Source organism: Dermochelys coriacea, chromosome 9, assembly GCF_009764565.3.
Source record: "Dermochelys coriacea isolate rDerCor1 chromosome 9, rDerCor1.pri.v4, whole genome shotgun sequence".
Taxonomy (NCBI): domain Eukaryota; kingdom Metazoa; phylum Chordata; order Testudines; family Dermochelyidae; genus Dermochelys; species Dermochelys coriacea.
Window position 1 is genome coordinate 21,682,908 of NC_050076.1, and position 25,795 is coordinate 21,708,702.

General features: G+C 43.0%; 1 protein-coding gene and 1 long non-coding RNA gene across 3 annotated transcripts in view; one reads left to right on the plus strand and one right to left on the minus strand.

Moving 5' to 3' along the window:
- Positions 1–6,818: 6,818 nt before the first annotated feature.
- SPTSSB (serine palmitoyltransferase small subunit B) lies at positions 6,819–25,609 on the plus strand. 2 transcript variants are annotated; one of them, XM_043492457.1, is made up of 3 exons: positions 6,819–7,787; positions 23,575–23,735; positions 24,102–25,609. In XM_043492457.1, the coding sequence occupies exon 3, from the start codon at positions 24,134–24,136 to the stop codon at positions 24,374–24,376; it is 243 nt and encodes an 80-aa protein (XP_043348392.1). In that variant the 5' UTR covers positions 6,819–7,787; positions 23,575–23,735; positions 24,102–24,133; the 3' UTR covers positions 24,377–25,609. The 2 variants fall into 2 exon arrangements, with proteins under 2 accessions (XP_043348392.1, XP_038272515.1); XM_038416587.2 differs by lacking the exon at positions 23,575–23,735 and having other exon boundaries at positions 6,826–7,787.
- Positions 18,462–25,795, minus strand: part of LOC122455811 — a 36,520-nt gene continuing 29,186 nt past the window's right edge. Inside the window, exon 3 of the long non-coding RNA XR_006274300.1 lies at positions 18,462–18,525. This is a non-coding gene — a long non-coding RNA (uncharacterized LOC122455811). The remainder of the gene's footprint in view (positions 18,526–25,795) is intronic.

Here is a 25,795-nt window from a genome sequence, read left to right on the forward strand (position 1 = left end):
TATCCGCACAGTCCTACTCCCTTTTTACATATTCTGCAATTTAACTGCTGACTTTAGCCAAAAGCTGACTTTAACTGCTGACTTTAGTGACAAAAAATAAGGGTTTTTTATTACTACTTTTTACTGCTGGTAGCCCTGCAGAGCGGTCAGAGATACAAACCAATTTTTGGAGTTGAAAGTTAGTCACTGACTTATTCTGCTAAGTACAGTTTAATTATGGACCACTCTGTGGTGTTTAGATGCTGCTTGTAATTATTCGAACTGGGAGCACTGGCTGTTGGGAGTCTGAAAGGACAGGAAACAGGAAGGAGGGGGGGAAGTTGAGGAGGCGGATTGAGAGCTACCGAGGGTGCAGCAGCTGCTTGGTAAAGAGGTTTCCACTTTATTTTAAAGTCCTGTTGAAGTTTGTTAGTACCTTGCCTGGTTGCTACACACTCACAGCCATTCCAGGTGGACTTTGGGATCTGAAATAACTTCAGCCATAGGGCCCTTGGGGTTTTTTTGTTTTTGTTTTTTGAAAGACTCCAGGTCAGTTCACACTTTTAGAAGGCATTGCTTTCCAGGCTACTTTATTCATAGATTATAAGTAGGGCCCTACAAAATTCATGGTCCATTTTGGTCAATTTCATGGTCATAGGCTTTTAAAAATTGTAAATTTTGTGATTCCAGCTCTTTAAATCTGAAATTTCAGTGTTGTAATCATAGGGGTCCTGACCCAAAAAAGGAGTTGCAGGGGGCGGAGGGCTGGGTTTGCAAGGTTATTGTGCGGGGGGGGGGGGTTGTGGTACTGTTACCCTTACTTCTGCACTGCTGCTGGTGGTGGAGTTGCCTTCAGAGCTGGGCAGCTAGAGAGTGGCGGCTGCTGGAGCCCAGCTCTGAAGGCAGAGACGCCGCCAGCAGCAGTGCGGAAGTAAGGATGGCATGGTATGGTATTGCCACCCTTATTTCTGTGCTGCTGCCTGCAGAGCTGGGCCTTCAGACAGCAGCTGCCACTCTCCAGCCACCAAGCTCAGAAGGCAGCAGCACAGAAGTAAGGGTGACATAATATGGTATTGCCACCCTTACTTCTGTGCTGCTGCTGGCGGGGCGCCACCTTCAGAGCTGGGTACCTGGCCACCAGCTGCACTCTCTAGCCACCAGCCTCTACTCTCCACCACCCAGCTCTGAAGGCAGCGCAGAAGTAAGGATGGCAATACTGCAGCCCCCCTAAAATAACCTTGCGATCCCCCTTGCAACTCCCTTTTGGGTCAGGAACCCCAATTTGAGAAATGCTGGTCTCCCCCATGAAATCTGTATAGTATAGGGTAAAAGCACACAAAAGACCAGATTTCACGGTGGGAGATCAGATTTCACGGTTCGTGACATTTTTCATGGCCGTGAATTTCGTAGAGCCCTAATTATAAGGCCAGAATGGACCACTGATTCTAGTCTGACCTTCTGTATAACACAGGTCACAGGACTTCTCTGAATTAATTCTTGTTTGACCTAGAGTACATTGTGACATGTCCTTCCATATTATTTATGACAATATGCTTATGATATGAATGACATAACTGAGATATACTTTAAGCAAGATGGCTCATGTGAGATATCATTGGAAAGGTTATGATTTACTGAATGTGATTATCCAGTTTGTATGCCTATATCATTTCTGTATCTGAAGTTAGGAATATTGAATGTGTATCTGTATTTCAACTATGCTACTTTGGGTGACGCCCACTGCTAACACTTCAGGTACAACAACGGAAAAGCCAGACAGGGCAGATGGCCGATCAATGAGGACAGTGAGCTGTAAAAAGCTTCGCCTTCCTGTGGACCCTCCATACTGCCACTGACTCATGGATGCTGTGATAAAACAGGGTCAGGTGGTCTTGTCACCTGATACTTAAACATTACTTGGGACTTCTTGTAACTTTCCACTGTAAGTGAAGGGGAGCCAAGTTTGAGAAACAAAGGATTCCTGCCTTATGTAAATCCTATTTCAGGGTGGGGAGGAAGACAAACATGACTTCTCCTCTCCAGGGCCAGTCTGCCCAAGAAGAAAGACTGCCAAAAGGAGGGCAAGGGGGAAGTCTAGACTGAGACAGGAGTCCAGTCTGAAAAGGAATATAACTGGAACTCTGAACCACAGAAACTTTTCAAACTACCTGCAACAGTATTTAGGGTGAGAAATACTATTTGTAACTAATTTCTTTAGTGAAACTAGCTTAGTTTGTGTGTTTGATTTCATTTGCTTAGTAATCTGCTTTGTTCTGTTTGTTACCCCTTTTGGCACTTAAAATCTGCCTTTTATAGTTAATAACATTTGTTTTGCTTATTATTAAACCCAGTTTCTGTAATTTCTAACTGGGGCAGGGATAAGAAGTGTGCACACCTCTCTCCACACTGAGGAAGGGGGCGAATTTCATAATATATCTTTGGGTCTGCACTCCAAGGAAGGTGGACATATGAGTGCTGGAGCAAGTCCCTTAAGCTGAATCTTCCCAGAGCTGATCTGCCTGTGTGAGCCTGCCTTGTGTGTATAAGAGGAGTTTTAAGAGCCTGGTTCAGCAAGACAGGTTAAAGGGGGGCCCATGCTGGCAAAACAGGTAGACTCAGTGGTATCTCAGCACAGCAGGTGGCTTCCCAAGGGGTTCAACCCATCACACACACATTTTAGAGCAGGGATCTCAAACACACACCCCCGCACTGGCCTGGCATGCACTAGGCCGCTTGCCTGCCCTGCCCCCGCACCGCTCCGGGAAATGGCTGGGACCTGGAGGAGGGAGGGCACAGGGGTCAGTGTGCCTCCAGGTAGCTCCCCTGAAGCTCCCATTAGCTTCGGTTCCCCATTCCCAGCCAATGGGAGCTGCGGGGGGCGGTGCCTGGGGGTGCGGCCAGGGCAACACACAGACCCCTATGCCCCCCCCGCCCCCAGGTTCCGGTTGCTTCCTGGAGCAGCGCAGGGCCAGGGCAGGCAGATGGGGAGCCTGTCCTGCCCCTAGTGCATGCCAGGCTGGAGCCCACCCCCCAAACCCCTCCTACAGCTGAACCCCCTGCCACACCCCTCCTGCCCCCCAACCCCCTGCCCTGAGCCCCCTGCCACACCCCTCCTGCACCTGACCCCCTGCCACACCCCACACCTCTTCTGCACCCCAACCTCCTGCCCTGAGCCCCCTGCTGCACCCTGCACCCTTCCTGCACCCCAACCCCCTGCACTGAGCCCCCTGCTCCCTCTGGGGGCAGGGAGGGGGCAGAGTTGGGGTAGGGATTTTGGGGAAGGGGTTGGACTGGGGGCAGGGAAGGGGTGGGAAGAGGTGTTAGTAAGCAGCATGGAGTTCTCTTTCTTTAGATGTCAATGACTGCTCAGAAGTACAATGCAGTATAGCTGGTTAGCACATTCGTTTTCTATCTTATGAGGCCAGATACAAGTCTGGCTGTGGTGTGTATCAAATAAAATTAGTTTGGTGGCTTCTATCTCTTCACAAAACAAAACCATTTCATAAACTGTCACAATCTGCACAGACTCCTGCTCAGGTGAGTCCCAGGACCACTGGATGAACTAGGGCCATGCCTAGAACCCCCTCTAAACCAGGCTGATCTGGGTTCTTTGTGACAGTGATCAGGTATGTGGGTTTGCACGTCCCCATGTGCTTCTCCTTCCCCAGATCCCCAGCTCTCACCCAGTCTTGGACCCGCAGTATCCTAGGGGTCTGGCCACTCCTCCTCTTCACTTCTATAGCTCAGTGTTCCCTATGCTTCACCTCAAAGCGCTGAGGTTCACTAACAGGATCTCCAAGAGTCTCTATGCGAGGACCATAGCTGTCTCCCTCAGTCATCAAAAGATTTCCCCCATATAAAAACACATATTAGGGCAATGGTCTCCTCCTTCCAGTGGCTCACTCAGTGAGGCATAATTATTAACACAGTAACTAAGGGATTACCAGGAAACCCCTAGCAACCATGTGCTAGTAAGCAGCACCCACTGATTTCATGTTCTAGGCTAAACCATTTAAGAGATATGCTGAGCCAAGACAGTAAGCCAAAAGTACCAGAATTGAAACCCACGTCAATTTTTGACCCTTCACATTGTGCCAGGGCCTTGTAGTACACACTCACTAGTGGGAAACAATATTTTTCAAAGGCCTTGTGAGGTTTGCTTCCAAACTTTCTAGAAAAAGTTTGCCCTAGTATAATCACCTGTTTGAAATTTCACATGAATCAGCTTGGTTCGGGCAAAGCTAGGTGTAAAGCTGCGTTTATAATACAAAGCTTAACATTAATTATATACAGGCACGTATTTCTGGATCATTTGTGCTACCATAAAATATCCAGAGGGCAGGTGATATTAGGTAGCTGCCTCACATGGATCATTTCTGCTGTAGGCACTGGAAAAATAAAGTGTAGCTTGAGTTAAAGAGGTACACTTTAAAAACCTCACACAACTATAAGTAGGATTGAGCTGATGTAAATGGATTTCCCACTTTATACAAATCTTTGTTGCAAATCTCTCATTATATTAATTATTCATTTTGATAATTATATATTCATAGCTTGTTTTGTAATGATACATTGAAAAAGAAATTAAACCCCATCCAGCTCATCCTCTGTCTAACACTACAACTAGAGATCTCCATGTTCCAGAAGATTAATTTGCATACATCCCCCTTGGTCTAAGGAAAAATTAAAATGAAAAGTCAGCCCAAACTTTCAAGAGTCAGTTGGTTTCCATTCACAGGCAAACATATGCTCGGGTTCATTCAAAACTCATCCTAGATAACTGAAGTTTCATCAAACCTGGCTCTGTTTTTAAATTTATTAACAAAAAAAATTCATCTGGCCCCAGATTTTGTTACAAAACTTTTGCACAACTGTGCCAACCACATATTATATCATAAAGAATGGACCTAATCTGTTGACCTCAACAACTTAATAAAAATACAATGCACAGGAATTCTTGTAAGAAACTGACTTATTTCCTGACCCCAGTGACATGACCCAGGTCAGGATTGCATAAAGGTTAATAAACCCAATAATGCTTGGGTTTAGTATCTATTGTTGGCTATTGGAATGAGCACTAAGATTTTAAGTAGGTAAATTATTGTTCTCAACCAAACATGTAGGTAGGGTGAGAGGTATAATTGAGTTTTCTGGTATTAACTATGAGCCCACTGTTGGCACTCGGCAAATAACATGCATTTAACACTATTATTCCACTTGTTAAATTCATTTGGGAACTTAATAATGAATTAGGTCAAGGAAAGCTCTAAGCATGGAGAGTGAGGTAGTATAGGGTATTTCCTCTTCAGGGTTGTACTTCAGTGTTTGTTGGCATTGGCCATATACTTTAATCGATTATGCCTTTATTGCTGATAAAAAGAAAAAGAGTACTTGTGGCACCTTAGAGACTAACAAATTTATTTGAGCATAAGCTTTCGTGAGCTACAGCTCACTTCATCGGATGCATTTGGTGGAAAATACAGTGGGGAGATTTATATACACACACAGAGACCATGAAACAATGGGTTTTATCACACACACTGTACGGAGAGTGCATAAGTGAGCTATAGCTCACGAAAGCTTATGCTCTAATAAATTTGTTAGTCTCTAAGGTGCCACAAGTACTCCTTTTCTTTTTGCGAATACAGACTAACACGGCTGCTACTCTGAAAACTGTAAGGAGAGTGATCACTTAAGAAGAGCCATCACGGGGGGAAGGAGGAAAACCTTTCATGGTGAAAAGCAAGGTAGGCCATTTCCAGCAGTTAACAAGAACATCTGAGGAACAGTGGGGGGGGAGAAATAACATGGGGAAATATTGCTGATGATACTTATGCTGAGTAACTTTGCCTTATTTAGATGCATTGCCTCATGTTATCTCTTCTTGTACAGAGGTGACCATGGGCCACGCACAGAGCCACCTCTGTTCTCCTTCTGTGTTAAGAGGTGTAGAAGGGATTTATTTTCCTAAACAAACCTCTGGGGGTCTGCCCTGTGTTCCCTTTGGCCATATGGGGTACAGCAGTACTGCAGAGAGGGCAGACATGACCTCAGAATCACACTGGGTTGAATCGGGTGGACAAGGGCACTGGACATCCCGCAGGTCTCTGCCATGTGGGAATCCCCTCTGAAGACCATTCTTGCCTCTCCCTCGTAGCACTGGCAGTGCAGGGGCTTCCGTGCCAGTCTTTTACCCTCATGCCAGCTGCATTCTGTGACCTCTTCTAAGGAGGGGCGGCAGAGCTGATGTAGCAGAGGTTCATGCTCGTCTGAGTTTAATTGCAGTGAATTTTTCTATATGAAATTCCCCCCAAAACGTGTTCCCCGAGTTCCTCTTCTCTCTGCCCCCGCGCCCCGTGTAGCGCTGTGCTTCCAGGGCAGCGGTTCTCAAACGGTAGGTCAGGACCCCAAAGAGGGTCACGACCCCATTTTAACGGGGTCGCCAGGGCTGCCACTGGATTTGCTGGGGTCCAGGGCCGAAGCCCGAGTCCCACCCACCCGGGGCCAAAGCTGAAGCCCGAGCCGCACTGCCCAGGGCCAGAGCCCAAGAACTTCAGCCCTGCGTGGCGGGGCTCAGGCCCCCTGCCTGGGGAATGAAGCCCTTCGGCTTCGTCTCTGTCCACCCCCCCCCCCCCGCAGCAGCGGCCCCCCCCCCCGGGGTCCTGTAGTAATGTTAGTTGTCGGAAGTGTAGGAACAAACCAACCCCCGCCGCCGATACCGAGGCTAACACACCGGGCAGGAAAATCAGCATCCCTGCCCCTGTGATTTAGAGCTCGGGGCTGGCGTGGGGGGGAGGCAGGGCGAACGCACCCTTCCCGCGCCAGGGCTGGGGGGGGGACGGGGCACTCAACGCCCGCGGGTGCTGGGCAGCGAGCCGGCGCTCCCCAGAACCCGCTTCCCCAGCGACCTGCGCTGGTCTCCCTCCCCTGCAGCCGCCCGGGACCCAGCGGGCTTCCAGAGGCTGCTGCTCGCCCCCTCCCGCCTAACGATGCAGCTGATCAGCAGGTGCAGGTTTGCATGAGCACAAACACCCCACTGAGGCTGCAAGGGGCTTTCTCTGCTCCAGGCCTAGGGCTTGGCCCTGACAGCAAAGCGCCGCCGCAGCCCTGGGCTCCCTCCCAGGCTGGGGGGCCAGGGAGCTGCCTGCCGTGCCTCGGCCGCTCGCGGTTGTTTTCGTTTTGCTCTTGCAGGGGCCTGCAGAGACAGCAGCCAAAGGAGCCCTGTGATCTGCCGCTAGACCCGCCTTGGCGCGCGTGCAGCTCCGCTGCCTGGGCTTCCCGAGCTCCAGGGGCTCGCCTCGTTCGCATGGCCGGGGGCCGGGGCGGGGGGAGCGCCCAGCTCCCCGTCCCTCTCCCTACTCGGCTCGGAGCCCCGCGGCACTGGGGTAACTGCAGTGCCTGCGCCTGCTCTGCGGGCTCCCCGCCCCGCAGCGCGCCGGGCCCGTGGCCGCAGAGCGGGCTATGCTAAGGTCCGGGGCCGAGCGACACGAGGTGTTCGGCTGCATTCTTCCAAATGTAACTGCCGCGGCGGAGCCTGGGCTAGACCCTCCCCCGCCCCGGGCCATGGCTTTGGGCATATCAGCGAGATACTCCCAGTGGGTTCGTGGTTTCTCTTTGTCAGGCATTAATCACCGCAATCAAGTTGGCTGTTAGGTGAGGTTTGAGCAACAGCGAAAAGGGGCCGGGCAGGGCGGAGCAGGAAAAAGACCTACTTGGGAGAACCCAGCAGCCAGCTCAGTTTCCACACTTCTCCATGCAGCAGGGAGCATCACTCATCCAGAACTAGTGTAATACGCCTAGAAGCAGAGGTGAGAGTTTGCTTGTTCTTATATGGCACGGGCCCTAATTTTTCTACACTATTCCTTTATTTTTCCTTAAAGGGAGAGAGAATCTCCTTGCCTACGAGTAGTTCAGGATAATTCCTCAGTATTTCCATGAATCGTACTAAAGGAAGTTTTCAGAGTAGCAGCCGTGTTAGTCTGTATTCGCAAAAAGAAAAGGAGTACTTGTGGCAAAAAGAAGTGTAAGTAATTGTGCTTTACTTATGTTACCAGGGTTGTTCATTTGTCTGAACATCTTACAACCACTTCACTGGTTTTGTTTTATACTCTAAAAAACTAAGACCCTGATGCAGGCCTGTGGACTAAAAGAAGAAAGATCGTTTTGTGATTAAGTGTTGGGATTTGGGAAGTTTTAACTCCCAGATCTACGTGATCTCCGATAAATTATTTCCTCAACTGAGCTCAGTACCAAACTGTTTTGTAAATCTGGGATCAATTTCTCTTTGCCTTAGTTTCCCTAGCTGTAAAATGGGGATGATAATAATATGCCCCTATCTCGGAGGAGGTTTCTTACAAGGCATTTATTAATGTTTGTGAGGCAATCGGATACTGTGGCAATGGAGGGGGGGACAGAGAAGTACCTATATAAATTACTTCAACTAAAAAAACAACTAGTCCCAAACTATATATTATCTGTGCTCTTTTTTCACCCTTTTACCTTCACTTCCCTGTCCCCGCCCTTTCCCTTCAAATAACTGGACAAGTATTGTACATTTTAGCAGCCTACACGAAAAAGGAGATAATTAGCCATCCTAGGGCACATTTCATTCCAACCTCTGGTAGTCTCACATTGGGAATGAGAAAAAACAACATACTATGTGATAATCTCACCCACTTTATTTGCTTTCTGGAGTCTGTCAGACCAGAACCTAGCTTAAAACATTCTGTAAAATGTCTGTGTGATGTATATATTTCCAAAAGATGTATGGTTTAAAGAGTGAAGGGAGGAATACTGAGCAGGAGCACAGGACTGGGAGCCAGGAATTTCTAAACTCTTTGACCTTGACAAGCTACTTTTGTTTGTGCCACTTCAGTGTAGTTGTTACTTATTATTTGTATTATGGTAATATCCAGAGGTCCTAACCAGGGCCTCATTATGGTGCTGTACTCACTTGTAGTAAAGAACCCAGAGGCAGATCCTCAGCAAGTGTAAATTATCATGGCTCCAGTGAAGTTAATGGAGCTGAGACAACTTACACCAGTTACGAGGATCTGCCCAACAAGAATTTTACATCTTAATTGTACAATGCATGTAACAGGCAAGCAAAGGGAGTAATGGAGGAGGGAGGATGAGGGTTGCTGGCACCAGGGGGCTACTACTCCTGAATAGATCTTTAATGGCTCCCAGTGGAGCAGATTACTTTCATACCGATGAAAAAGGTTCACAGTCATTAACTTGCATACACTTGCAGTTTATTTGAGACAGAATTACACAAGCGGTAAAGGGTTACATTAAGCACATAACTCCTGTGTTAGACATTAAAGAACTACACATTGAGCTATACATTCCTCTTAGTAAGCCTCTTTTTCACAAACATACACAAATAGGCCCTGTGCTACCCTCACACAGTTCCTGCTTTACCAATTCTATGGACGACTTCTTCCCTCCAGGTCTACTCTCCTCAGCCCTCGGGTCTGTCGGAGATTCCCTCGAGGTGAGGCCTTGGCTGCCTGGAAACCCCTCAGGTCACAGTCCTACTCGAGCCCATGGAGCAGAGTTTTGGCTACTCTCTCTAGCAGCTTCAAGCATCCATTAAGGAATCCCCTCTCTCCTTTTTTCAACAGTAATTTACTTTGCTTGATTCTTACACTCTTTTTCCTTAAGAGTCACATGTCTCAAAAACATGCCCAGTGGGTTATTAATTTTAGCTGATTAGTATTTTGGAAGGGGTTGGGGTGTTACGAACAAAGACCACTCCACGTTTACTCACTCATCAATCATTCACTCTGGCTCTCTGCATGGTGTCCTTGCTGTAGGGTCACTATAATGAGGTTGACCTGTGCTCCATGCTGGAACTTAATGTATGTGATATTTACTTTAGTCTATGTATTTGCAAACATTCAGTATAATGTGATTTTGTTTGTTTATTTATTTATTTATTTTGTTTATTTATAGGAATATCTTCTGCACACAAGTACAATGGTACTAGTGTGAATACATGTGTTTGCAAGCATTCATGCCAGAAGTGCTCCCATGGCCGTTGTGGAAGGGGAAGGAGGGAGGTTTTGGCAGAGACGGAGCCAAGGGGAAAGATCTGCATCAGTACAAGGAGGTGGGAGTAGGGTACAACCACCACTTATGGGAGCAATAGTAGAGGGATCCCTAAAGAGGTGGTAATTCAGGGGTAGGGACTTACTTGGTTAACCAGCTGTGTGCCAGGAGCATGGCCAGGCAGTGAAGAACACACCTACCTCTGGTACTATCTGATGAATTGACATTCAGAAGTTAAAATGCTCTTCTTATCTGATGAGAAACTCTCCATCCCATGAGCTATGGTGCTGCTAACCCTGTGTTCTCTGAATCTTTACCTCATGCTGCTTGTTGTGTCTGCAGTGGTGCAGCACAACTGCATAATCCACGCATTGGGAGTGGAGGTGAAGACTGCGCTGAACAGCTGGCAGACATATATGTTGGCTAATTGCATGTATTGCATCATTGCAAAGGAAAAATAACCCCACAGCAATTATGTCCTTTCCCGCTGTTTAGCAAGTACCATATTTTGTGCTGCTGCTGCTTTCCAGTGTGGAGCAGTTCAAACACCACAGTGGGAATCTACAGTATCCCTAAGAGTCCCTGTGGGTTCTCTTAGTAGGCGTATCAGCTTCCCTATACTCAAGTCTGGATCACAAGTGTATTTTCTTTTGTGACCCCATTGAAGTAAGATGTCAGTAGTTCATTATAGGGAGCTTCTCCTTCCTATCCACGAGTTCTGCCTGCCCTAGCTTCTCCACAGGACAACCCACACGCTTCTTCCACCTCTCAGGAACTGGCAGTGTGACAGCACCATGTCTCATCCACAGACAATCCTCTCATCCCACCCCAACAGATAAACTGCTCTTCTCTGCACCCTCATCCTATGAATGGACAAGAGTACTCACAGTGTCTTCTGATTCAAATGCCTCTCAGAAGTCAGGGGTCTGCTCGCTTTATTCAAAGTCAGATTGGTCAAATTAGACTGATATTTCTGTACACCTGTTGGCTGTAGCCTGCCACTCTTAGGAGTGCCAGTTTGAAAGGGTGAAGCTCTGATGATAAGGCTGTTTCCTGGAACATGCATGGGTGATAAATGTCAATCTGGAAGATGCAGGCCCCTTTTTACTTCCACTTTTACCATAACTACCTCCATATTTTTTTTCTATTGTGACCCGATAACCAGCATAAGCAGTTACCAGCGGATCTCTGCTTCATTTTATTAGTGCAGCAAGGAGATATACTTGCACAACAAATGCTAACGTCTTCCACTTGATGATATTAATAGAACTAAGACAACATTCAATTTGTCAGATTACATATAACCTATATGTAGGCTTGGTAGGATTAGATTTTTATCAGTAAATGTCAGTAAACATCAATTTGAGTTTAAACACACACACAAACAAAATTTCCATTGATAATAATTGAAATTTACAGATAGGCAAAGTAAAGAAAATGCTGCTTAAGAACACAGAGTTTGATTTAAAGATCTTTATTTTGCATATTTTGACATGTGCTGTTGACAATTTGTATTTTAATGGTTATAAAACTTTAACTTTCTGAATCTAAACCTCTACTCCTATTAAATAATTGTCTGATTACACCACCTTATGAAAATTTAAATCAATACAAATAAAAAAACTTAAAAATAAACAAATTGTTTAAAAAATCAAATTCTCCCAAGTCACACAAAATCCAATTAATACTATCAGCCCATATCAAAGTGGCATAGAGTTGAGCAAATCAGTTTCATTAATATAAGAACTAATCTAAAAGCTCTTTAGAGGTTCACAAAATCTTGATTAACTTTGTTTATGCCCCCCTACCTTTATTTCTGTGACCTTCTGCAGGTGCTGTGTTTTGAAGTTCTCTCAATGTTTCCAGCCTAGATTCTAGAACCATGGATTACTGGGAGGCTCCTGAGTGAGCTTGAAATTTCTTAACAAGACCAAAAAAACCATCTGGAGCAATGTCGGTTTAAAAACATCTAGTAGTGCCCCTCCTTAAAGATCTCTTGAACGTTTTAGTATTATTTACAATTTAAACCCAGTTCTGGATTCTTATCACCTACAAAGTTCAGGGTTTGGTTTTAGCCCATCTCTACTCAAAACTCTATAGAGTTGCGCACACAATAGAAATCAGGGTGAAATTGTGACCCCATTGAACTCACTGGCAAAGCTCTCTGGATTTGACCCATGTAGTACTCCCCCTGGCCACCACTAAAATGCAACCATTGGCGGGTGGGGGGTAACAATTCACTTGCATTTAAATGGCTCTGAAACACTCATCACCTACACCTGGAAGCTAATCAAGATATACTGTCCTGCTCACAACCTAAGCGGGGGAGTGAATGCAGAATAATGATGGAGGGTGGGGAGAGAGAGGATATGGACAAATGAACTGAAGTCAAATGGGGAAGAAACAACAAATTGTGCACCAAAAAAACTGAGAACTCTTTAGAGGGAGGAAAATAGCAAATATTGAATGAATATATTTGTACTGCAAACGTATTCTAGCGATACATAGACTGAAGAAAAGAGGCCTAGACACTACTGTGATAAGCACATTACAATGGAATAGATGGGAGAGGTTTCGTATCCTTTTAGATGGCAAAAAGGACAATAGGAAAAGGAGGACAAAAACAAGAGTGCTACAGTAAGTCATTTAATGTGAATATTGACAATCTTTGATTTCCCTGAAGGTTGTTTGACTGGTCCTAGTAGTTAAAAAAAAAAAAAAAAATTCCCATGTTTTGGACTTTGCTATGCTTTGAGGAGTTGATATCCCCTCCCCAGACTCAATTCCACTGGAAGCTATAGATCAGTTCCATATTCTTGGAGCATTGATAGGTGAATGGAACATCCATTGAGCAATCTGAGATTTGCTTTCTCTAATCTAAGTTACTTCCTAGATCATTTTACACTATATTATGAAGAGTCGTCATACTGGCTTTGCACGCTTTATGATTTCAATACAGGAGTAAATAATAGTTCAAGGACTGCCATTGTCAACACACTGCAACCCATGTAGATATACATTCTCAATCTGGCAAGAATCTACCAATTATATTTACAGGTATCATACAACTCTTATGAGTTATGGGAGTCACACGCCCAGGGCCAGCGGCCTCCAATGACAACTGAGAAACTGTTTAAAAGTTGCCAAAGCAGCAGTCCGCTAAAGGCTGGGTGTGTTTGTGGGGCCAGACAGAAGGAAGTTCTGTGTGGATTTTGAGGGGTGCAGTGTAGTTTAACTGCTAGTCCTGTAGTGGCTCTGGATTACAAAATCTAGCTGCCCTGTTTAACGTTATGTTGTTGCACTCTTCTGTAACTCAAATGGCTAAACAAAAAAAATTCACCTTTGGGTTATAACCAAGTATGGAAAATTTCAGTCCCAAACTAGGGGTTGGGTGCTATTTAAAATGGAAGCCTGAACATGACCATTTAGCTTTGTCTGTTGAAAGACCTATAATAAGTCTCTGTTACGTAGCAATAGCATACCCCATGTTCAATGTGAATAGTGAAATAAATTCCACGATTTAGTGTTAAGCAACTGGGGCCTTATCAAACTCCCACTGCAGGCAGCAGGAGTTGGATTGGGCTCTTTGACTTTCTGTACATTTGCATTTTTCTTAGTAAAAAAAAAAATAAATCTCCCACAATTGTGAGTGTGCTGGTGTAAACAGGCTTCGGTGGGCACTAGCATTCTTATCTCCGAGCATTGTTAGACAGCATTGTGGTTAAAACACCAGTACCTTACCAGAGTGCTAAGCTTGAATGAAGCAACTAAGTACCCAAACTGGTTTAGCTAGAACTGCGTTTTAACTAAATTAAAACACGCTTTTCAAACATATTTTAGAGTCTAGTGTAGACTGGCTACACCATAATAGAACTTTTTGGGGGGGGGCACAAGAATTTTCCACCAATGCTATCAACAGTGCACCAGTCTGAGCCCTAGAGCCTGAACAATGCTCTAGGTGCCCACCAGTACCTTAAACACCATGTTGTCTAACTCTGTTCAGGATTACATGACAATGACAGAGTTTTTAAAGAGAAATGAGCCCAGTGTCAACAAGCACGGAGACGCTTTTTTAAAAATATCTCTGTGTCTGTAGACTGATCTAATCAGAGGTGTGTCAATAGGCAGGAAAATCAGGTGTGATTTAGAACAAAGAAACCTGCTTTTCAGGTTTCTCCTTTCATTCTGCTTCCAGAAGGAGGGACTGAGTTTGCCTGTGATTCCTAGTGTATTTTAGACTGAATTCCATTCATTTTATTCATAGATGGTTTTAACTCTTCCATGATCTTTAAATAGGAAATAACTTTGGTTAGCTGACTGATACTTAAAAAAAAATCTTAAGTAGTAGTCCAGCAGCAAAATAACACAATGCTGAGAAAACATCTTCTCCTCTCCTCCCAACTAGGATAAACTGCAGAGAAAATGTTGCTGAAAAAGAGGGACTATAGCGGTTGGAAATGCAGCAAGAACAACATTTTGTATAGTATCTTGGTGCTTTGGCTGTAAGCAAGAAGTGGGGATGTGTATGCACATATAGAGGTAGAAGGAAGAAACTTTTAATTAGGACATTTCTGCAGTTTTAAAAGAAGCAAAATTCCAGATCAGTTTTTTTTATCGGGTGATATTTGTGTAATGATCCATTGAGACTGGGATTCTGAGACCAGACAAGCTAATGCAGGACCCTTAAAATGTGCAGGGTCACCTGGTACCTGTGAGGAAGATAGCTGCTTAGTCCCGGACCTCCTCACGCCCCATATATCAGCTACTCCTCTCTAATAATTACTTTCCTAGGAAATTGTCATAAAAGTTTAAATTAATTCCCTGGATAAACTTCAAATTGTTGAATATGGATTCCAATGAAAAAATGAGGGGCAACAGAAGACCTAAGCAGCTGGAGGGGGAGACCACAAGGCCGCAGCAGAACCTAGGCCAGGATATCGCAGCACTGAATGACTTCCTCGCAGAAAAACTGGATTCAATCTCTAAAGAGCAATGTGATGTAAAAGCTGAAATGGCTTAATTAGAAAATGAGCTACAAAAGACTGCCATTGAAAACAGTGAAATTAAAGAAGAAACTGTTTCCTTAAGCTTACAGTAGGAAAATAGATCTCAAAGAAACAACCTTCACGTCTTAGGCATTACTGAGGGCCTAGAGAAGAAGGATATTACTTTCTTCAGAAGCTGCTCCCTGACATACTTAAATTGGATCCCCAGCTGCCCCCATTAAATGGGCTAATTGAATGCCTGGTACTACCAGGCAGGAGTCTGATAAGCCCAGATACATCATCTTCAAGCTGTGGAAATTCAATGGTAAAGTAACGTGAATGAATACTGCCGGAAGCCAAAACCCTTACGCAGACACAAAATTTCTTTTTTTCTTGACATCTCATCTGAGCTTAACAAAAAGAGAGCTGCATTCAATGGCATAAAGCAAATCCTGAGTGGACCAAAGCCAGATACAGCATCAAGTATCAATCCACCTTCACTGTGGATTTAGCAAGCTCCATAAGATTTTGCAAGACCCATTTCTAATAAAAGGCATTCCTGCAATACTGAGAGGAGATTGGAATGCTATGCTACATAGACATCTGGACAAATCCAATTGCATGAAACCCAGATTTCAGACACAGTAGGCCAACCTTTCAGAGTAGCAGCCGTGTTAGTCTGTATTCACAAAAAGAAAAGGAGTATTTAGGCCAACCCTAATTGTTAATGAATTAACTTGATTTAAAATACAAATGGAGACTGAGACAACCCAAAGAGTATGAGTGTACATATTTCTCTACAGTACATTCATCTTACTCCAGAATTGACTTTTTTCTTGTATCTTTAGAACTGATTCTACCATGACTAGAAGAAACTGCTAATAATATATTAATTTGAGGTCATGTTCCAATTATACTTACCAATGACACTGGTTACACACATTAAAATCTTCCAGGCGGAAGCTGAACACTGTGCTACTAAAAGGGAAAATTTTGTTCTGCAGTTGATTCAATCATCTCTACCTTCATACAAGAAAATAAGCACTCAGTTATGTTTTGGGAAGCTCTGGAAGCTACTGTAAGGCATGAATGCATAAAGTATGCCTCCCAAAAAAAGAAAGAGACTCAAGTTACTAGATTCTCTGGACAAGGAAATAGATGTGTGCAGAGAACACACAAGACTGACCCAAATAATGAAAACCTTCAATGTTCTCGAATCAATGCCAAATATAAATATAATGAATGCTTATCCAGCCAAGTCAAATTTACACTCAAGAGAGTCAAACAAAGACATTATGAATGGAGAGATAAGGCAGGTAAATTGCTTGCCAGAAGACTTAATATGGAACTAGGCAACAATAATACTTTTTCCTTGTTACAAGAAGACAGGAGTGCCATCCTTGAACCAATATATATAATCAATTTAAACAATTCTATCAATCTTTATATAAATCAATCAATATGACTAATACATTTCATTGAAGGCCTAGCTTTTAATACCCTATCTTCAGAATGAGTGTTTAGGGACTTCACAACACAAGAAACTGAACAGGCTATAAAAATATGAATTCAAGTAAGGCCTCTGGGATAGATGGCTTTCCAGATTTCTACAAAATGTTTTGTAATCAGCCATCTTCTGTTTTTCTAAGACTAAAGATCTTCAGTGAAACATTCCAAAAAGGAACCATGTCTCCAGACATCAGAACTGTTTTAAATACTTTAAAGAACAAAAGTGGTTGTAACTGTGGCTTTCCACCCCATATCTCTATTGAATACAGATTGCAAAATAATTGCAAACATTTTAGAGGCACAACTGAATGCCATCATACCATCAATTTATACATGCAGATCAGGCTGGTTTTGTTAAAGGAAGATTGGCTGCTGATAACACGAGAAAAATCATTCACTTGATCCAGCAAGTTCAGATGTTCCCTCCCTAGCCTTATCTCTAAATGCAGAAAAGGCCTTTGATAGGGTTGAATGGCCTGATCTAATGGCTGTCCTTAAAAAATGGATTTGGACCAATATTCCTGAATTGGGTCAGTGTATTCTACATCTCACCCCTTGCTTCATTATCAATTAATGGAAATATTTCTACCAATTTCAATTAGGAAGAGGGACATGACAGGACTGTCCCCTCTCGCCCCTCTTTTTTAATCTCTCTCTTGAACCACAGGCAATGTAAATTTGTCAGCACTCAGCCACTGATGTTATGACTATAAACAGGAAAGAATACAAAATCAGTTTGTATGCTGACATTTTATACTATTGAAGAATCCATCCTTGTCAATCCCGTTATTATTGAATGTGGTTGATATTTTTTGGAAAAATCTGATTTTCACATTAACTGGAATAAATCACAAGCAATGAATATATCCAAAAGACCAAATCCTTCTCAGTTTCAGCATTTTCCGTTTCAATTATGCAAGGAAATAACTTAGTTAGGTGTTAACATTTGTCCTAATCTTCCCAAAATTGTTTCTATAAATACGGACAATATATTACAGGAAATTTCCAAGGATGTAGAGAGATGGTGTCTCTTCCCTTTGTCCTTATTGGGGAGAACAGAAATAGCCAAAATGTATATCGGCTCAAGATTGACTTATATCATTAGCCTATTGCCTTTCAAAGTATCTTCCCTCATTCTTTGCTTGACTAAATAGGCGTATCATGACATTTATATAAGATTAAAAAAACAGCCTTGATTGTCATACAAGGCCATTAAAAAATCTTGGACAACTGGATTTTACATAGGGTTGCCAGATTTGTATCAATATTATCTAGCATTCCAAATATGTCCTGTTGTAAGGGGGTTCCTTCCAGTGTCTCTGTATACACGCCGGCCTGGTTTGAGATTGAAAAATTAGCTATGCCATTCGGTTCCCTCTCTTCTTGTATATACCTTAAGATGCTACCTAGTCTTTGCATCTACATGGGGCATTCTGCAATGCGTTCAGATTATTACAGCACCAAGTCTTACACATTCTCTTCTCATACCACTATGGGATAACCTGTGCCTCAGGATCAAGGCTAACTCCACGCTTAAGACAATTTGGATAGAAAAAGGATTAACAAAAATTAAAGATATAATACAGGATTATAGACTGGTCTCCTTCATTTAAATGTGAAACAAATACCAGTTATTGCTGTGTCTCAGTTCCTTCTTTCATAGATTCATAGATTCATAGATACTAAGGTCAGAAGGGACCACTCTGATCATCTAGTCCGACCTCCTGCACAGCGCAGGCCACAGAATGTCACCCACCACTCCTATGAAAAACCTCACCCATGTCTGAGCTATTGAAGTCCTCAAATCATGGTTCAAAACTTCAAGGAGCAGAGAAGCCTCCCTCCAGTCAACCATGCCCCATGCTACAGAGGAAGGCAAAAAAACCTCCAGGGCCTCTCCAATCTGCCCTGGAGGAAAACTCCCTCCCGACCCCAAGCGGCTATGCTTAAGGATTCATGCAAGGATGGGGATAATTGGTCTGTTTCAACTTTCTCAGCTCTAGAAGAACATGTTAAGAAATATGGAAACAAAAGTGACTTTGTAGGAATTACTTACAGGTTGCTCAATGCTTTGCATTACTCCCTCAATCTCAGTCTCAAAGAAATAAATGGGGAAAAGAACTTAGCCTTACTAGCACAATAGAAACATGGGAGGATATCTGGCTTAATATGAAAGATACTTCAAGTTCTGTATTCTTTCCATTCTTCCAGAATAAGATATTAAATGAGTAGAATGTTTTTGTTTTTTTAAGGCTAGATTGGCAACATACAGCAATTGTTGGCAGTGCAAACAGCCACATGCTAACCTTTCACACATCCTCTATGCCTGCCTGTCAAAAAGGCATATGTTCTGAAACACTATATACGGCTCTTTCTCAAAAATTTTAAGCATTGCTCTTTCCTTCTCCTAGCTTATGTATTTTACGGGTGCTGAATGAGTTGGAATTACCAGTTAGTGTTAAGAAATGGATTGCAGTAACTATTTTAGGGTCAAAAGAGTTATTTTGAGAAAATGGAACTCTGCAGTTCCTCCCTCATACACAGATTGGCTTAGTGAGCTCTCTACTACTGCATTAATGGGGGAAAAAATGTCTCTGTCTAATAGAAACACTTGGGGAAAAAATATGGGGATCTGGTCACACATGAAACTATTGCATACTTTTGCAGTTTAGTATATATTAGTCTCCAATACTCATAGTTTATGTTCTCATTTAGTCATTTTATTAATTGATGCCCTGAATGACCTCTGCGGCTTTGGGTTTTTTTTTTCCAGGTTGTGCAAATAATGCACACTGAATTTTGTTATTTATCTGTTATCTCCATGTTGTGCATGAATTTCTATGTTTTGTTTCATTATGGGCTTATATTTTGTATAAAAACAAGAAAAAATAAAGTTTTTAAAAATGTGCAGGGCTCCAAACAGCCAGAGCATTTATTCTTTTTTTATTTCTTTCCCTATCTAGTTCAGCCGTTATGAAGTAATGTGGCTGGCTCATGAATTGTAAGTCTGCCTGGAGCCTCCAGAAGTCCTCAGACCTGAAATAGTGTTTGTGCTTAAAGCCAGCTCTGAGTTAACATAAATGGGTCTTAGTAAAAGGTGTCCGTTCCAGCATAACACTGTGGATTATCTTACATCTTGTTCATGGATCAGTTGGTTTAAGATGGCTTTGGCTTTTGCCATCTACATGGGTTTTTGTTATATATATAATTTATATTGAATTCCATTACCCTGAGATGCTCTTTCCATTTGAAATGTTTCCAAAAACCCCACTCAAAATGAATAAGTCTCAGTATACTAAATGTGGAAGTGCATCAGTGGTAGGGACAGAGACTTTAAAAATGACTGTCTTTATTTAGATGAACCTTTATATTTTATTTAGAGACAACATAGCCCAGTATTCCGAGCACTGTGCTGAGTCAAGGGACCTGAGATCTGTCTATTTAGGAACTTATGTGGTGCTCTTTCTGTAGTGTTTGAGCAACCCATGATCACTAGTGAATTTGTTCTCATAATAACCGTGTGAGGTGAGGTACAGAGAGCAGGGGTGGGCAAGCCCCATCTGGGCTGGCCCTCAAGCTCCTGCTAGCGAGCGGGGTCCAGCAGCACTCTGTGCATGCCGCAACTCCCAGGAGCACCAGCATGTCCCCCCCGCTGGCTCCAATGCATAGGGACAGCCAGGGGGCTCTGCACTCTTCCCCCTCCCCAAGCGCAACCCCCTGCAGCTCCCATTGGCCAGGAACTGTAGCCAATGGGAGCTGCAGGGACAGCGTCTGCGGATGGGGAGACTGCCTCCCAGCCCTGATTTCCCCTCCTGCCATCCGAACCCCTTGGTCCCAGCCTAGAGTACCCTCCTACACCCCAAACCCCTCATCCCCAGAGCCCACACCTCTAGCTGGAGCCCCCACCCCAACCCCGTGTCCCATCCCGGAGCCCCCTCCCGCATCCTGAACTCCTCATTTCTGGTCCCACCCTGGAGCCCGCACCCCCAGCCAAAGCCCTGACCATTCCTGCACCTCAACCCCAATTTTGTGAGCATTCATGCCTCACCCTACAATTTCCATCACCCAGATGCGTCCCTTGGGCCAAAAAGTTTGCTCGCCCCTGGAGGAGAGTAAGGGATTTGGTAGATTTTACACAGGAAGTCTGTGGCTGAGCTGAAAACTGAACTCGGGTCTCCTCAGTCCCATTTAAATACCCTATCTGCATCCTTCTTACCTATTCTGCTCTATTCTTAGCATCTACCACTGACTTTCTGGTGACTATGGGAACATCACTTTACCTCTTTATGCTTCAGTATCACCAGTTGTCAACTGGGAATAATGATACCTTCATTTGTAAGGCATCATGACAGCGACAGCTGCAAAGATCTATGTTATTTTATTACTTCAGACTTGACCTTTCTCACTAAAAATTATGCCAGGCAGATATTCTAATGCTGATGGGACAGCTCAGGGCCTGGCCTACTACCAATACACTAGAATGTAGGTCTGTCAGACTAGGGAGAATTCTTAAAAACTTTTTGGCTTTTTCTGGTTGGGTGGAACACATTGTGCACATCTTGGAGATAGGATCATTCCTCTACAAAGAGCAGGATCTGTCTGATATCTTCCTCTGAGGGATTCATCAAGAAGACCTCTCAACTGCTGGACGCTCACTGGAGACAGGAAGGATTTTTTTCCCCATGCACAATTGGTTAGACGTATTTTGGGCAGGGTAGTAGGAGGGGATGCCTTCATCTAGCTATAGCTGGAGACGGGACACTGAACAGGCTCGACCACTGATCTGATGTGGTACAGAGAATTCTCTAGAAAGAATGCCTGGCTGGGGTATCTTGTTCACATGCTTATGGTCATACTGATAGCCAGATTTCAGGGCAGGAAGGAATTTTCCCCAGGTCAGATTGGCAAGGAGCTGGGGCAGGGGTTGGCTTCCTCTGCAGCATGGGGTTTGGTTCACCTGCTAGGATCATTTGGGTATATCTCACCTAATCAATTCCCAGCCATTGGAGGGACCTCATACCTCAATCTCCTGTTATCTGCCTGTAGCACACAGTTCAGTCTCCCAAGAACTGAAATGATTTGGTCTAACTGAAGATGTTGGGCTTAGAGAGACATTTGGATGAAGTGTAATGGTTTGTGATATACAGGAAGTCAGACTAAATGCTCTAATGTTCCCTTATGCCCTTTGACTAGAGGCATGCACAGCTTTATATCTGCGATTCGGATATCCATGTATATAAATTTGTATCCGTGGACCTGCAAGGCTCTACTGGAAACCGCAGCAGCATGTCAGGTCGCCACTCCCAGGAGCCAGCACCCCGCACCTGCAGCTCCTCTGGCGTGACTGTACCACCCCGAGGCCTGTGGCTCCCTGGCAGCTATCCCTGATCATGCTAGTGTGCGCAAGTGGCTCACAAGCTCCTGCAGAGGAGTCCATTCCATACTGCATATGTCTGCATATCCTGGGAGGAGGTCCAGCACACCATTCTTGGAGCTAGGTGAATCATTGCCATTGTGGAATTGTAAAACAAAAGTGCGAAGGTGCACCAAATTATTATGGAAGAGGAAGATGGAGGAGATTCAGTATTGCCGATCTTCAACGATCAAAAACCAAGAGTCAGAACCCCCAAAATAATGAGATCGGCCCCAAAATCTTGAGATTTTTTTTAAAGTCAAATCAGGTGTATAGCTTGTCTTGACTTTTTAACTCCCCTCTACTCCTCTGCTAGAGTGTGTATGATAATTTCAGGTTGAAAAGACAATCTTTAATACGCACACACACATGCCTCTCCCTGGCTGCTCAGAAGGAGACTCCACTTTCCCACTTCTCACCCCTCATACAAATTCTTTAGTGCTCCTAGTTCTTATTGCCTTGATCTGAATACTACAAGAGAACTAAGAATGTCTGCTGGGAGACTCCTCAGTTAAGCTTTCAGACTGGCCCTTGGAATGAATGATGTCCTTATGACTAAATTATAAAGCTGGTCAAAAAAACTTTCACCCGAACAATTTTCCATCAGCAAATGCTGGTTTGTCAAAATTGAAACATTTTGTGGACACACATTAATTTCAATGAAATTTTCAGTGGAAAAACTTAAACGATTTGAAATCAAAATGGAGTATTGTGTTCTAACTTGCTTGTTTTGGTTCATCTTAATTTTAACCTTTTAATTTTATATAGATATTAAAAGAAAACAGTGGGACAGAAGTTGCATTTTCTGACCAGCTCTGCTCAGTTGGTAGTAGTTTTACATCTGGACACAAAAATCTAGGCACAAGAGAGCCTAAAAGCTGGCTTAACTGGCCATTGGAGGATGTTGGCGTAAGAGTATCCACACCACCCTCAACTCCCAGCTTCTGGAGAGGGGGTGATGTCTGGGGAAAATGGGGCAAGTTCAGGGCATCTCTAGGCCCGGGCAGTCCATGGCTGTTGGTGTAGCCCCTTGGGGGTCATAGGCAAGGGGCAATACCCTGATGCTGCTCTACTTTATGCCAGGAAGCTGCCACTAAAGAACGGAGATCACAACGGTGGCTTAAAGCCTCTCCCCCCTTTCCTAGTCTTGAACTAAGGACAGATCTATGTGAATGAATGTGTCTCTACATACAGTACTTAAAAACAATAATAAACCTATATTCTGTGAAATATGGAACAGCTATTTATAATCACTTAGTCGCTATCCTCATTGTAGACTGTTTTTGTGTCATCCTGAATTTAAAGAAAGCATTAACATAACAGACTTCAAAACCACACTTAGAAACACAAACAAAGGGCAAAGCACATCTCTTGGCAACTCTGTATATAAGCAGGAACGCAGAATATCTAAAATTACTACTTGTTGGATAGCTCTGAGGAAAGAATTTTTCCCTAGATGTCTAAACTTTACTTAAACATTCCTCTCATTTATAAAGTTTGTGCTTTGGTTTTATGGAAGTGTGCTGACCATACATCTTACACGGTGAGATAATTTAACCGTGTGGATCTGGGTACTAGTTACCAGTTTGCAGGGAAGATTAGACATTTTTCAAGTTCTGTTCTGATTTTCTGCAGGGTTGTTTTGTCTGATTTTAAGAAATGGACTAAATGTAAAATGCAAAGGAATTTGGAATGAGCAGCTCTTTTCTTTTAAATCTCATCCTTATTCCAGAAACATATGAGTCTGCTCTCCCAGTGTGCAGAACTGGGGCCAAAGCCTTCCTTCTGACTGCCAAGTGAACCTTTGCATTCAAGAGCAGACAGTAGCTTTAACTCCATTTATAGGATGGAATAAGAAGAATATTCATAAATCAAGATTTAAGAATTTTGAGTGCCCAACTGATACTTTATTTTTTCCAACTGGAAATTCTCTTCCTCCAAAACCAGTTGTTATTAGTAAAGATTAGAGACTTATGATAACATAAGTACTTTATTTCTATTTGATGAATTTTAATATTTTGTATAACAATTACAACACACACAGCTTGTGTATGTCATAGTAACTCACAGCATCAAGGCTTTTTCCACCTCTCTGTCTAGGGCTTTCAACATTCCATTCATCCTCCATCTCAGCTATAATGCATTGTTTTTTGTTGTTACAGGTCAAGTTTCCCAAAGCCACAAAAAGCTGAAGATGGATATTAAGCATGCGAAGGATTATCTTTACTGGCTATACTATCAATACCTACTGATCACCTGTTGCTATGTGTTGGAGCCCTGGGAGCAATCCATGTTCCATACTATTTTTATTACTGTTTTTGCTATGGTGTTGTATACAGCTTACGTCTTTATCCCTATCCACATCCATTTGGCTTTTGAGTTCTTCTCCCAGTTATTTGGAGATCAGCGTGAAAGTACTGTTGCCATTATGAACTGAATTTGCCAGGGTTGATGATGCAACAGCTACTATGTGAAATGTCTTCTTCCATGTAGGGGTTTTTTGTTTAGAAAAAGGTGTGGGTTTGTGGAAACACTGCTTCCTCCTACAAAAGCTAGCCTGAACAATTACCATAACTGAAAACCAGAATAATGCACTGACTCCTCACTGTACAGTTTGTATTTAAATAAAACACGAGCACAGCTTTTATTCTGTGACCGTGCAACACCGACTTTGGAACGCATTACTTAGTATTCAACTTATCGACTGAGACTAGTGTTCATATGTAGTGGATCCATAATGTAGAGAAAACCTATGTTCTTTAACAGTTAGCCCTTATTTCTTTATTATACTGTCTAGAATCATGATTTTATACATATGGTTTTCACACTCAATCAGAATTTATTTTTACTATCATATATGAAAATGTATTGCAAACAGCAAAAAGTATTTATGATGATAGTAGGTAGGATATTATACTTTTTGCATACAAAAAAGCTTCTCCCAGCATGGTACATGTGAACTACCTTGCAAAACCTGAAATTCTTTTTCGCATCCTAGTTTACAGTATATCAGAGATGTGAGTCAAATATAGCATGACCCAAGCAGCTGAAGTCTTTGTCTTAATAGTCTGCTAATTTTTAAAATGGATGGTGTCATGATATAAAGGGATGGTTTACAGCTTTTCTTTTAGAAAATGAGAAATCAAGACTAGATGAGCATGAATCCAATTTTTAGTACCTAAGCTTCTGCTGCTGGATTTATGGTGATTTAATTGCTATGTTAAGATAATATATTATACTGTAAGTAAACTTGCATTGTACTAAGAATGATGTACCAGATATTTAGTGAGTCTGACTTTTTGTTACACTCAACTTTGCTTGTTACAAAAATCAAGTTTTTCCCTTTCTGCTAGAATTCATTGGGGAAAGCGAAGCATGCATTTGTGCTAAAGGAAGATGATCTAGTAAACAGAGTGGAATTTTCTAATAATTGCAGAACTCTGAAGCATTTAGATGGAAGCTTTGATACAGAGGTTTCCTTTACAAAGGAGAAATGAGATTTATTAAAACTGCCTTTGGGGAGTTTCTTAAACCATGAAAGCTTTTTATTGTACATCTGAATCAAACATGAATGCCAAAGAGCAAACTATATATGCGGAATACATACTGGCACTACCACTAGTGAAAGTGAGAACCATAAAATGTAAATAGTTTTTGAAGTATGTTTGCACAATTACAGCATGAAGAAATTTTCTAATTTTATTAAGGGGCATTGGGGTCCTGCATGATAAAAAGAATGGCAAATTCTGATGTCAAAAATGAGTCTGTTTATATGCAGTTTTTCAAATGCAAAAATAAAGTTAAATTATTTTAAAACAGTGTTTTGAATGCATAATTCTCAGTTTTGCCTGTATCC